Source organism: Lacerta agilis, chromosome 5 (genome assembly GCF_009819535.1).
Source record: "Lacerta agilis isolate rLacAgi1 chromosome 5, rLacAgi1.pri, whole genome shotgun sequence".
NCBI lineage: Eukaryota > Metazoa > Chordata > Lepidosauria > Squamata > Lacertidae > Lacerta > Lacerta agilis.
Genome location: NC_046316.1, coordinates 26,516,941 through 26,530,786, shown reverse-complemented (window position 1 = coordinate 26,530,786; position 13,846 = coordinate 26,516,941). Strand labels below are relative to the sequence as shown.

At 40.7% G+C, this 13,846-nt stretch overlaps 1 protein-coding gene across 2 annotated transcripts in view; it reads right to left on the bottom strand.

The window, feature by feature from the left end:
- Positions 1–13,473, bottom strand: part of COL13A1 (collagen type XIII alpha 1 chain) — a 170,638-nt gene extending 157,165 nt beyond the window's left edge. Inside the window, exon 1 of one of the 2 annotated variants that reach the window (XM_033149055.1) lies at positions 13,086–13,473. In XM_033149055.1, the coding sequence (XP_033004946.1) occupies positions 13,086–13,160 (75 nt within the window). In that variant the 5' untranslated portion in view covers positions 13,161–13,473. The remainder of the gene's footprint in view (positions 1–13,085) is intronic. The other variant, XM_033149061.1, reaches the window with a different exon arrangement.
- Positions 13,474–13,846: the final 373 nt, after the last annotated feature.

Here is a 13,846-nt window from a genome sequence, read left to right as displayed (position 1 = left end):
AATAGCTGTCTACAGCACCTTTGGACAGATATACTTCTTCCTTATTTTTGTCCACCCATAACCAGGTTCCGCACCAGCTCCACCCCTGCATTCTGATCTGGTAGATTCTAACCTTGCTCTTATTCAGTCAGCTGGATACTTCCAGACTCTGCTTCTGCTCTGTCTGTCCGGGCTCTGCCTTCCAGCCCTGTCTCAAGGGCTATTGTTTTTCCAAAACAAAAGTCTGCAGTCCCAGATAAGTGAACTCTTAAGATTTAGTGTCAGGAGTATAACGTATTCCTGGACACAGCAGAGTTAACCGCACACTTTTCTGGAAGCTTCTGGCTGTTGTGCAATTAACTGGACAGCACTACGCAGGAACTCAGCAACTCACTTGGATAACTATATACAGTATTTATTGAAGCAACTAGTATCCATAAGTTACTATTTACAGACTTTACAAATAAAAGAAACAAAACATAAAATCTTTCCTCTCTCTCATCAACCTACACTGACCACCTACACCACACCAACCTAACACTAACACACAAGCTCTCACACAGAGCTCACTCTTTAGGAACTCGTTGACCAATCACAGGTCGTTGCTAAGGGTCGAGAGAGAGAGAGAGAGCAGATCTGGGCTTTCTGCCAACTGGTAATTGCTTGAAGATAGACAGCTGAATTTCTGCACGTAGGCAATTTGATATCTCTAACATGAACATATCTAACAATTGTTCATAAAATTCTGGTGATGCCCTTCTCCTTCCTAAGAATAGGTCTCAAGCCAAATCGTTCTGAAGTTGAAATTTAAGACACAATCTGGCCTAATGGCTGGATTTCCAAAAGATAAAAACACAATTCTGACAACCCTTTGAATAAGCAGCATTGCCATTTGGGCCAGGACATGGGAATCTGATATCTGTGGACAATAGTGAGTGGCACCAGGATGAAGCTCTGCAATTAATCTAGTGCTTGGATGCTACTCAAGGCATTCTAAGATGAAAACTATTCTTCCATTTTTCAGTTCCATGCTAAAAGGTCATTCTCTCCTGTGGCCATCTTCTTGAAGGAAAAGAGTTTGAATTACTTGGATTCCTCTTCTCTTGAGTTTGGAACTGAATAGGCAGTGATTGATACTGATGAGTGGACTGATGTGACTGCATTTTTTGACCCAAGGACCAAACCTCCACACAACAGGCTGGTCACTGTTTCATATTAGAAACATGCTAACAATCAAATAGATACCAACAAATCTATAGCATATATATCACATTCAAAATGCAAGTTTACATTTCACTTTCAAATGTCAAATTGAAGAAATCACTGGCAACAAAACTAGAAAATTCAGTGAGTTTCAAACATTTGTGGAAACTTGTTTCAGCTGCAGTTTCATCCAAAGTATTAAACCCTATCCCTTCTTCATCCCTCCAGGCTCTGGCCACATATCTCCCCTGTAAGTGGTTGGGTCAGTTGCTTCTAGAAATGTCAGGCTGGAGATGGGCAGCAGAGCCTTCCAGTAAGAGATTTCTTGCTGCCTGCATGGAGACGTCCACTGAAGTCGTTCCAACTTACAGCTGCTAGCAGGGGATAAGGTAGCAGCTGCTGCTGCTGCTTAGATGTCTCATATTAAGCACACAGCTCTTATTGTATCAGCCTTCTCTGCATCTTTGTGTTGGCAATGTGACGTAAATCTTTCAGTGGCAGGGGTTAACCTGTCTTATCAGATTCAACTAGAAATAAAGAAAAAGGAGACCCACAATATGTGAGGTGTCCTTTTAATTTTTTACAGTTGCTGTGATGAATTAGCATTTCAGAGAAAGATCAAGGCAATATGTGGATCCTTTTATTTGACTCTAGGGTAGTTCCCGCCCTAGTATGTTATTTTGGAACTTATACTACTATTTACTACCATTACTGGTTATAATTACCACCACATTTATAGCCTGCCTTTCCTCCAAGCAACTCAAGATAGGGAACATCGGGGTTATCCAATGCTCTTCTCACAACAACCTTGTAAAGTAGGCTAGCCTTCAAAACAGTGACTTAACAAGGCTCAATAGGGATTACCCAGTTGCCAGTCACTGAGATCATATGCTAGTGGCATTTTGCATGTACACCAAACTGTTTCCAAAATCACTCACCAATTAAACACGATCAAGATCTGAATATTGGTAAAGCAGACTAATCATGAATAATACATAAAGAGAGAAAAGAAGCAGAAAGAAGGAAGGCAGGAAGGAAGGAAGAAGAAAGGCAACAATGAGGAGAGAAAAAATTAAGAACTAACAAGAAGCATGGAAAAGTAGAAGAACGAAAAAGTCCACCAAGCTTGATCAGAAGTGCAAGGGGTTACCAGCAGTGCAAACTGTCCAACCAGAAAATGAAAGAATGAGTTAATGAATGTTGAAGTGCTTTTTTTTTTAAGAGTTTTAAAACATTCAGCAGTTTTTTGTGTTTCCTGGTAATTACAGCGTGACCAAAGAAAATGGGCAAAATTAGAAGGGGGAAATGTTCGCATACCTTTAAAAAGAAGTTGGAAAAATGAAGGCACTAAGAAGGCAAATGCACGGAGGAATACAAGAATGGCTCTACTTCAAGTTAAGGGGTCTAATCCAACTCTAGTCATGCACAAGGAACTTTGTACTACAACTAGTGGCCCTGAATTGGGATGTGCCTTTCCATCTGCACCATAATACATATCCAGCAAAAGCAGCATGAGATGCATCCCACAAAATGTGCACCCAGTAAAAGCAAAGGTGCATCTCTGAATCTGCATTACTTGTGCACACAGAAGCTTGCATCTGTATATGCTGGATTTTTTTTTAAAACTGATTTTCATATAATTTTGTTTTTCAGGCTCCCCTAGAACTGCTGGGAGAATTTCAGTGTACACTCACCCTAAACAATAGTAGGGATAACACCTCTCCCACCCCCACAGCCTCATGAAGAAATTCATGTGCAAATGTGGGTCCAGTTATTACAAGTAATGGACTTGGCCACAGCTCCTTCCAGTCTTCCTCTCTCAGCTCATTGCTTCCTTCAACCACCAGCATGAACTAATAGTATAGTTTCATTCTGTGTCAAATGAGTGAAAATTCTACATGAGAATATTTGGGAACACTCTCTTCCTTCACTCCACCCTCCATTTTGCCACTCATAAATAAGTAGAGAAATTGTAATGTAGCCAAATCCGATTCACTTCATGGTGTTATGATGCTAGCACATTCACAATGTGATCCTAAATTCTTTGGGATCATGCAGTGAAGACACGCCACAACACTCTGTATCAGGATACGGGTTTGGATTGTAGAAAATGAATATGTATTTATAAGTCTGTTCTCATTTTTTGTTACACTGATCCCTCACTCCCATCAGCGACCTCATTTTCATCCTTCTTGAATATGTTCCAATCCAAGTCAACCTTTGTTTCACCCCTACCCAATATGCTGAAGGAGTTCAGGCCACACTGCATTGATTTCACCAGCAAATGCCTATAGGTGTACAACTTGTCCTGCATTTGCCAGGAGGACAGTGTGATCTTTGATTGCTGACTAAGCTATTGCTTCTTAAAACTGATCTTCTACAGCATATAAGAGAGAAACCCTTGTTTGTTTTACAGCATAATCCAAAACTTGTCTTCTCAAAAGTAAGCCCCACTAAATTTAGTAGGGTTTACTCCCAGGTAAATGGGGTTAGGATTGCAGCACTAGATAGCCTTTTCACTTCCATAGATATGACTAAGTATGGGGCTATGTGACTATTGTGTTCTTGTTGGGGAAAGACAGTAAAGTTATTGTTTACCTTCCTGGCTGCTGTGTCCTCTAAAACTACCATGACATAATGTAAAAAATAATTTAAACTCAGTTTTCTAGGACAAGGAAAATGTGTGGTTCTCCCCACTCCAACTACAATAGAATCTCCCATATAAAAATCCATCACTAGTTTGGATGTGGGGAAAACCCAGGATGTGAACTTCCCTGCAGAGCCTCAGCCTAAATGAATTTACAGGGCTACTGTGAGATTAAGTCAAAACAACCTCTGTTATTTAATGAAAGATGGAGTTCAAATATGGCATATATGGAAAAATGGCACCCATTGCTGTGATCAGTTAGTGACACTGTGAAACAATTTTTTACCATAATTCCACTTGGTCCATTATAATACTGTGATTTAAATGTGCCAAGCGATTGGGAACCTCTTTCTATGCTAAGGATTGCCTGCACACATAGATTCCTTCTTTCCTTCCTTCCTTTTGCTTTTAACTAAGCATAATTGTGAGTCTGTATGTTAGCACAAGTGTCTTGAAATATTTGGAGTGCATGGGCTGGAGTGGAATGAAATATCATGCCTTTCAGCAGGGCCATATGGAGAGAAAATAGCAAAGGATCTGATAGCAGGTTCCTTTCAAGATGTACAGGAATAGCAGCACACATCTCCATGGGATCATATGGATGAAATTCCTTGGGCCTTGAAACCTGTTGAGAGTCTTCAAATTCTTCTGTATACAGGAAGGATCTTTTTGATATAAAAAAAATTACTGGATCTCTATATTGTTGGATAGTTTTTGGTGTGCTTTTTCCTGAATAAATCCTCTGGTAAATCTGTAATGTGCAGCCCATGCACTTTTGGTTACAGAACATTTATAGTTTTCCAAGGGTTGGTGGGGGTGGTGCAATATGCAGTAGCCGATCGGCATAAAGCAGGGAGAGCACTGAGGCTCAGTGGTTAACTTCCCAAGAGTCTCTTCTCCACCTTATGCTTTTGTGATTCTGCTTTGGATGAAACCTTTCCCCACAATTCTGAAATATCCCTGGCCCTGAATAGATGCCCCCCAAAAAGTTATCAGTCACTACTACCACGAGGCCTTTGGATGCCACTCAGAATGGAAACTTTTAAAATCATGTAGATAATAAATGGAACCATGATTTTGGAGAAATGTTGGAGCTAGATAGTGTGGGAACCCATTTCTCAGCACACAAAGGAGGAACCTGGGCTATTGCAAAATCATTGTTTTAAAATGCTGGATTTGACTAGAGGACCATCCATAGGCGTACCCAGAGAGGGGCGGGGGGAGGGCAACTGCCCCCCCGAAGCAAAAAAAAAAAAGGTTATAAAGTGATGAAACGAAACAAAATTAGGTAGGGCGATTGCGAATAATCAGTTGTTTACCACACTGAAATGGTGTAAAAACCAAGAAGCATCTAGAGCCACCTAGCGACAGGTAGAGGAATCTATTTCAGCCAGCCAGTGGGATTCAAGGGAGGGAGAGGTCTCTAGCAGGCTCTAGCAGAGAGAAGAGGGAGGAGGAGTCTTCTAGAGGAGTCTAGTGAGTTCCGCGTCAATATATAAACTGAGCCGCCCGCCTCTAGTTGATCAGTATTTTAAGTGCTTTCCTGTCCACCACGGCTACTGTTGAATGATCTTTCAGTACCCTTCGAAGGGTAAAGACCTGGCTCAGAAGTACAATGGGAGAGGACAGACTGACTGGGTTGTGTTTGATGAGCGTCCATCGGAAATTCTTCAAGGAAATCAGGACTGGATTGAAATGAAAGTTTTGAACAAGTTTTCTTCGAACCCAAGAAAAATGATATTAGTATAAGACATGTAACTAGAATAATTTTTTAAAAAAAATTCAAGCAAATATTGTAATAACTACCATAATAAAGCACTGCTATAATTATATATAATTTTCTTAAAATTTTGGTTTCATTCGCCTTTTCCGTGCTGAAATGTCACAACCTGAATGACCATGGCTCCCCCCCCCCCAGTTTTGATCCTGGGTACGCCCCTGGGACCATCTGCTACAGAAAAGCTACCTGGGGAGTGTTAATGGTATCCTGGCCTTCAGCTTTACCAATACCACTGTCTTAATAGTTTTAGCTAAATATACAAGTTTAAGGTTTGGTTGTGCCCTATAAACAATTTTGGACTAAGATTACCTGCCATCTTGCCTCTTCTGCTGATGTTTAAAACCTTTCAAGGAAACCCTGCTGGTCATTCCATGACCAGCAGATGATAATGGGGAAGCAGACTTTCTCAGTGACAGTACTGACCCTCTGGAGGGACCATCCTCCCTTAAGAAGACACTAATGACCTTTAAATTCCTGTCAAAAACTTGACTCAAGCCTGACTCTTTAATTTTTAATTTTGTACATTGCTGAGTTTTATTCTGTGGTACACTGATATGTTTGGTTTTTATTTTATTTTTATCTAGCTTCATTGTGGAACGTTGCTGAATTTTAGTTGCATTTTATGTAAACTGCCTAAATATTTTTTCTTGTATTAAGCAGTACACTTTTTTATTTTATTTTATTTTTACAAAAAAGTAGGTAAATAATATGCTGCCATGAGAAAGAGGAGCACTTGAGTTGTGACTGAGCCATTTTTCTGTTAGTGGCTCCTGCACTGCTGGAGGAATATTTTAAAAGACCCAACTACTAGGGCAGGATAGACTCCAACCACAGAATCAACCTTCCACTAGGAGGAGTGGTGCCAGTTCTGTGGGGCAAACCCACATGTTTAAACCCCCACCCAATATGGATAGTTTAAACCTTACTCCACACTTGTAAGAACTACTCAGGGAGAGGAACCTCAGGCCGAGGGCCCAAATATGTCCCTCCAGGACTTTCTATTTGGAACTCAACACTCTTCCCAGAACCACTTCTCTCCCCACAGACCACATCCTGCCCTCCTTTAATGCTTTTACATGCATTTTACATACATAATTTTATTTGCCTGTTACTGAACAACTGAAGCTGGCAGTCCATAAGTCACAACAAGGTATATTGTTTTATTCCTAGCCATGAACCAGGACAGCATACATATATGAAGTGTCCAAATGAATCCTAGGTGTCTGACAATTATTCTTGCTGAATGTGTCAACATTGCTGGTGTTTCAGTTTTTTAAAATTAATTTATTGTTGTTAGAACTGTTATTAAATAAATGGCTGTATTTTGGGTGAATGTATCAATATTGCTGTTTGTTTTTAGAAGAATATCTTATTGCCGTTGTGATTGTCATTAAAGAAATGGCTGACTAAAAGAGATGTGCCCAGGGTGAATGACAGAAATTTTACATTTTCACTTTTTGATCTTGCGTAGGTAAAACATGAGAGAGCCAAAACCTGAACCTGCTGGAGTAGGAATCCAAAAGTAACCATCAAATACAGATTCTTACCAGACTCTTGCAGATGGATTTATGCTCTTTGATATATTTACAGAGCTGGTCAATGAACAAAGGCAACCTTTTTTAAGCAACCCCAGACTTTGCAGAGCTGATTTTGGGATTGCTTGGGAACAAAACTCCTGTCTGGCCTATAGAATCTATCTTGCACAGGCAGATGGAATGCCTACAGCTTCTTTTAGCTGTTATTAATGTTCAAGGAAACGTGGTTGGAAGAGTTCCATTATCTGAACCAAAAGAAAGGCTTGGAAAACCTCACGAGAAGCAGCAGACAAGCCTGAGGTCTATAGCTTCCTCATCACAGCTGTGGTTCAGAACACGTTTGAGATTCTCAAACTTTTCAGCCACTGCTTGCCAAACATAAAGACCTCAAATCATTCCCAGTTGCATGCATAAAAATAAATAGTGCTTTTCATTCAGGCAGTGCCAATGCAATATGAGTTACTGAATGAGAGCCATCATGCGCAAATACTGCATTCAATCTGGTTGTTCAATGTTGTTCATGCTACGTTGTCTGTGAAACTCACACTGTAACGTTCACCGTCACACTGCTTTATGGCTAGTTGTTTTGTGGAGTGCCATGGTTTACAGAATTATAATTAACTCCACATGGCTAAAGCTAAAAGTGTTTTAGGAAACTGTTTTGTGGAAGCCCAGTAGAGATGTCGAGAAACACAATCTCAGCATTTCTACTTCTTCACCTGTAATTTTGAGCCAGTTGAGTTTCTAGGCCTATGAGGTTGACAGTCTCTTGGGAATGACATTCCAGACGTCGATGCGAAATGTTCCCTCATGGTTAACATTACAGCTCAACATCCTATATCAAACACTTTCAATGCCGTTTTACATGTGTTTCCACATATTTCAGGATAAGTCAGCTTGTGTGTTTGTGTGTGGTTGTTTTGTTTTTTTTAATAACATATGCTGGAGCAAAATTAGCTGTGGGAAGAAATGTTTAGTAAAACCTTGGTTTGGATCCATGCCACCGGTGTGTGCCGTGAAATCAAGCCTTAAGCAATACAGTAGGAAATGTCTGTAGGTTTGGAGAGCATTGTCAAGAGATGTCTCTCTATTAACGTCTTAGAAACAAACTTTGTGGCTGACAGAACTGACCTCTGTATACAGTCCTCCCCAACCCATCCCATGACCATGTATACAGTATATGTACCTGCAATTAAAAATAACATTTCATGCATCTGTTGAAGTGCACTGTAGCCTATAAAAGCTTGTGCCATACTAAATTTGTTAGTATTTAAAGTGCCCCCCAACTCTTTGTTGTTTTTGCTGCAAGAGATTAACATGGTTACCCCTCTGGATACTTTTTAATCTTTCTTTTTAAACCAAACCAGTTTTAACGTAAGGTTAAAAACTTTTTCCCTGCCCACCCAATTGCTCCAATATTTTCCCAAACCAAAACCTTGTGCTACAGTAAATAGCAGCTGTCTGCAAGGTTGCACAGTAGCTATCTTCTGCACCTGACACCTGAATATACACAGAAGCTAATGTGCACAAGTGTGTGGGCTGACCAGGAGCGAAGGCCAGCCACAGTTTTGTGAAACAAATGTGCAATGGAAAAGACTCTTCTAAAGATTCTGAACTCCTGAGGATACTCTCTGATTTATTATCTCCATAAAGTTCATAGATGAGAGAAAAGGTTGTGATGGAGAACTCCATACCTCTTTGTACAAATCCTTCCCCTATATTCCTCAGACACACAGCATACTCTCCCTATACTGCTATGAGTTTGAAGGGGAGGAAGTAGGCTATATGTGAGACCCTTCTAACCCCTGGATCCAGCAAGTGTTAAAATATAAGCCAGGCCTGGCTAGGTTCCTGTATTGAGGTGATTGCCTGGGTGATTTACTTTTGTAGGGTGGTGGTGGTAGCACACCAAGCTCAGAACAGAAGTTCCTGACAAATGTTCCCTGATGAGGGGGACCCCAATCAATGTAACACTAAATGCCAATGTCTTCTGTTTATGTATCCTGATGTGTTGTTGTTGTTGTTGTTGTTGTTGTTGTTGTTGTTGTTGTTGTCATAATTTATTAAATGTGCAAACTGGAAGGCTTGCTCCACAGACCAAAGTTTAGATCAGTGGGTTAATCGCAGTGTTATGCTTCTCTCCACCATCATCACCCACCAAGCCAGGGTCATGGGTTTGAAGCCTTTTTTCTGTCATCTTTATGGGGCTTTATCTGCAAAGTTTTTTAAAAAAAAATTCCCTCTGCCACACTAAGCTGCAACTTTTGAGAAGAACATAAGACAAGTTTGGGTAGACCAGTAAATTGCCCCAAAGCCACCTATTCTGAGAGTTTGCAGCTATAACTACTAGGTGACTGGCTGAATGTGGTACATTCCAGGTGTACATATGAATGCATGTGCCTGCATGAGCACACACTCGCACATGCATGTGTGACTGTTCTTCATGCAGGAGTCACCCCAGCAGCCTCCAGATTTCCAGAGCTGACAGTAATTAACTAGCAAATGTGCCCCCCCCCACTCCAGCAGCATATGTTTTCACTTCAGAAATATTTCTTGACATCTGTATCCAATTGAAGAAGTGAGCAATATAGAATTGAATAAAGGGAAGTGGACATGGGGCATATATCCCTGACTTCCCTCTGCCTACCCACTCTCAGTCTACTCAATGACCCCTTGCACAAAAAGGGTGGGGGAAGACACATTGAAAAGTCAGGGCTTCATTTCAGTCATTCCAAGCTGCATGGCAGGAGAAAACTGCCAGTTGTTGGCATCTGTCTGACTCAAAAGACAATGGAGTGTGTCTCCAGGGACGAAGTCAAACTGCTGTGTTATCAGCACCAAAGTTCCTCCCTCGGGGCCCAAGCCTAGGCAGTGTGTGTGGAGGTCCCGGGTTCCCCAGTCAAAAATACTTTCCTCTTGGCCTCACTGAGGTGCTCCAAAGGAAAGCAGACAAATACGTTTGGCACCAGCTTGGCTGCAGCAGCTGCTGGAAGGCAGAGTACAAGGCACCATCTAACCATCGGAGGGTCTCCACTCTGGATTTGTGTCTTACTCTTTAGCCTTTTCTTCTCCGGAAGATACCATGCAAGACAGCAGAGGTTTAGGATCAGTGTTTTCCTTGTCCTAGATGGGCTACTTTCCAAGGCTGATGATGAGCCTTATCTGCCCCTCACTTCCTTCTATATCACATGAAACAAACTAATTAGAGGCTTCTTTGAGCCCACTAGGGTCATCGACAGAGGTCTTACCACTGCATCATGGTATGACTTGGTGCTTTGGCCTTGCCATCAGTTGACCTCTGCTGGGGGTGAGACATTTTCCTGCATCTGTGCTTTGAGTGTGATTGGATTGTTCAGTCATTCGTGTTGCAGCAGAATCACCTGCCCTCTAAGGAAGCATGCCAGTCCAATGACTCATGGAGAAGCTCAAGGGGCCAGGCTCCCCTGAGGTTGGGCGGCTCTAATTTTTAGACACTCTAAAAGTAATTTTTTTTAGTTATGAGCATGGTGTGCCACAAGTAGAGGTGGTGGAGAAATTTGACTCAGTTCACATTTTAAAATGAGCCTATCTAATTCACACAATGAAGAAACTGAAACACAGCCACGCTTTTAAATCTGCACTCCTCCAAATTTTGCAATGTAATTCTACAGGCAAGTAAATGTGCACCAAAAAGTATATACTAGGGGAAAGTGTGTAAATAAATGTAAACATTAACAAAAATAATTGTATATCTTATTATGGTATATAATAAGATGTGTATTTGGGGAAATGGTTTGCAAAGATGCATATCTTATCCAAAATTCCACAGAAAACTGTGTATATTAGAAATAATTTGCACTGAAATGCTGATTAATTTTCATGAGGACTTAAAAAAAAAATCACAAACAGATGTGGAAATGTGGAGAACTGAATTTAAGACAAGGAAACTGAGAAACTGAGAGAAACCAAGATCGCCCCTGCCGCCCTGGCTAGCCACATGCTATTCCTTGTGCCTCATAATTGCAGGGTAAATCTAGCACAGATTTATTTAAGGAAACTATAATACTTTGACTACTTTTTATAATTTTAGACTATACTTACATTTGCTTTTCTTTATGGCAGCAACTTTGCCCACAGATCATTGATTCTAAGATCTCCTTTTAGCTAAGAGCAAGTTCACACATTCATATTCCTCATTCAGTGAGTGCCACCACATATCATACACTACAGGCAGAGCTTTCTTAACAGTAAAAACTTCCTTAAACATGGAGCTTTATAATGGAAGTAGCTTCTACATTCAGCTGAAATCATCAAAGGAAGAGTCATGGAGGCTGTAGTCCTCTAGACACTTTCCCTGAAGTAAGCCCCATGGATCTCAATGGGCTTACAAATTCTGAGCAGATGTGCATAGGAATGAGCTGTAGACATCCATAAGACTGAGTTGTAAGTGGTGAGATTTCAAAAGATACGCATGCATTTGTGAATTAGTCCAAATCAGGGAAACATGGCGAGAAAAGTCAGGAAACAACTAAGAATTTAGTTGAGGAAAGACTGAGAATATTAAGCATGAGGAACATGCACAATGAAGCAATGGAAAGTGCTAAAAATGAAAAATCACACTCTAGCAAGGTTCCTCCTACCTTGCTTAGGTTTCACAGAGTATCAAGTGCCAGAAACAACTTCATGCGGAACATGAAAGTATACAGGCGTTGTCAGAAAAGTAAAGGTCAAACTAAACAAGACATTTAAGTACACAACACGCAAAAATACTTAAAATGACCTCATAGGTTCCTCCAATCCAGCTCAGGGCTGCAAAATTTCAGGAAGCCTAACTTTTACATTAGGTCAGAGCTCCCATACTGTTCAGGCTGTTGCTGCAAACAGAACTGTGTGCATGTGCAGAATTGCATCAACATTCTGAGCCAGAAAATTATTCCAAATGGAAGTCAATTTCTAACACTGCTGAGCGTGACAAGCTGGAAAAATTTCAGTACTGAATTGAGGAATTACAAACTTTAGCAACTTCATTTGGCACAATCAGTATTAGTGATTTAAGGATTCAATCATTACTTGCTTGTGTCACTTATATAAATAAAGATGTATCTTAAGAGAAAAGAATAAGAGAAATTAAAAACCAGTTATAAGAAGGGCCACAGCTCAGCAGTATAGCATCTGCCTTGCAAGCGGAAATCCCGGGTTCCTGGGTTCAATCCCTGGCATCTCCCTCCAGTATGAAATCCCAGAAAGCAACTGCCAGTCAGTGTAGACAATACTGGGCTAGATAGACCAGAAGGTCTGACTCAGTGCAAGACAGCTCCCTGTGTTCTTGCCAAAAAGATTATGCTTTATTGGGAAGTCTAATCGCTTGTGAGGTCAGCTTAAGCGCCAAAACACCACACAGATACAGGAACGCCATTTTGAATTTCTGTTGAGTTCTCTCTTTTGCAGCAGGCTGGGGCTGGCTGAAAAATTTGAGATACAACAGGCACCCACTGCCTGGAAACAACTGGATGTGTTTTTGTTCCCACTGAACAAATAGGTCTCTCTCATTAATTTTCTGTGCTGTTTTTACTTTCATTATATTTTGTACATCTCCTTGAGACATATACGAAGAAGAAGAAGAAGAAGAAGAAGAAGAAGAAGAAGAAGAAGAAGAAGAAGAAGAAAGCAGTTTAAGCTTAATAATCTGCCTTGTCACTGGCACTAACTGGCCAATAGGCATCACCTCAAACATTTCTGCTCTTACTGCTACTTGTTTCTCCAAATGAGAAAAGTCGCTGGTAGCCAGCCATCTTAAATGTATACAACATAGCTGTCAACCCTCCCTGCTGTTCCCCAGTGCTATAATAAGGGAATTTCCTGCAAAAAAGGGAAAGGTTGACAGCTATGGTATACAATACCTAAGGAATAACCCCTGCACAGGCAGGAATATGGCACAAAAGAACCGTAGTCTGTGACTCACCCTCTGCCATGCAGAGCAAACCTTGTCAGATGGAGTCTCTTGGGACGAGTGAATTCTGGGCCTTGTTGAAGTCATTTTGGGGCACCGACTTCTGCACACCTAGGATTTTAAGCAAAACATACATCTCATAAGAATGTCAAGCCCATTTTTAATGTGACATTTCCCACAATTATTCTATTTATAAACTCCTGTTCCCTGTCATACATTTCCTCATTACAAGGCCTTTGATGTTTCAAAATCGAAGAGCGAGTTTTTATTGTTTCGTTACAGTTTCCTGTCTCTGTCTTCTGGTATATTTGGATTTTGTTGACCTGGCACTTCAGTTTATTTCATATTTCTATGGTGGAGGGAGAAAAAAATATCACCTTGACTTTCTTCACCTCCAGATGCCTTTAACATGCCTCAGAAGGAAACCTCTCTGGAATTAACAGACAAAACATCAATACCAAACAAACATCCAAACTGGGAGCAATTTCCATGTAATTGGCTCCATAAGTGACCTCAGCAAGATATCTACACAAAGCCTGCTGTCAAAATCACATGTAATGGAAAATGAGAATTTTAAAACCCACAAGAGTGCAAGACGAAGTGAAGGATAAAAGAAACAGTGCCTGATACAAGTTAGAAGGGAGACGCTTGTTTTTGTGCTACAGTGGTCTTGTACTGTACGATAAAAAGTTTGCTACCTCACGATTCCTTCACATTTGGACTTTCCATTACATTGTGAATCCACCAGGATAAAGAGATTTACATTAATAAGC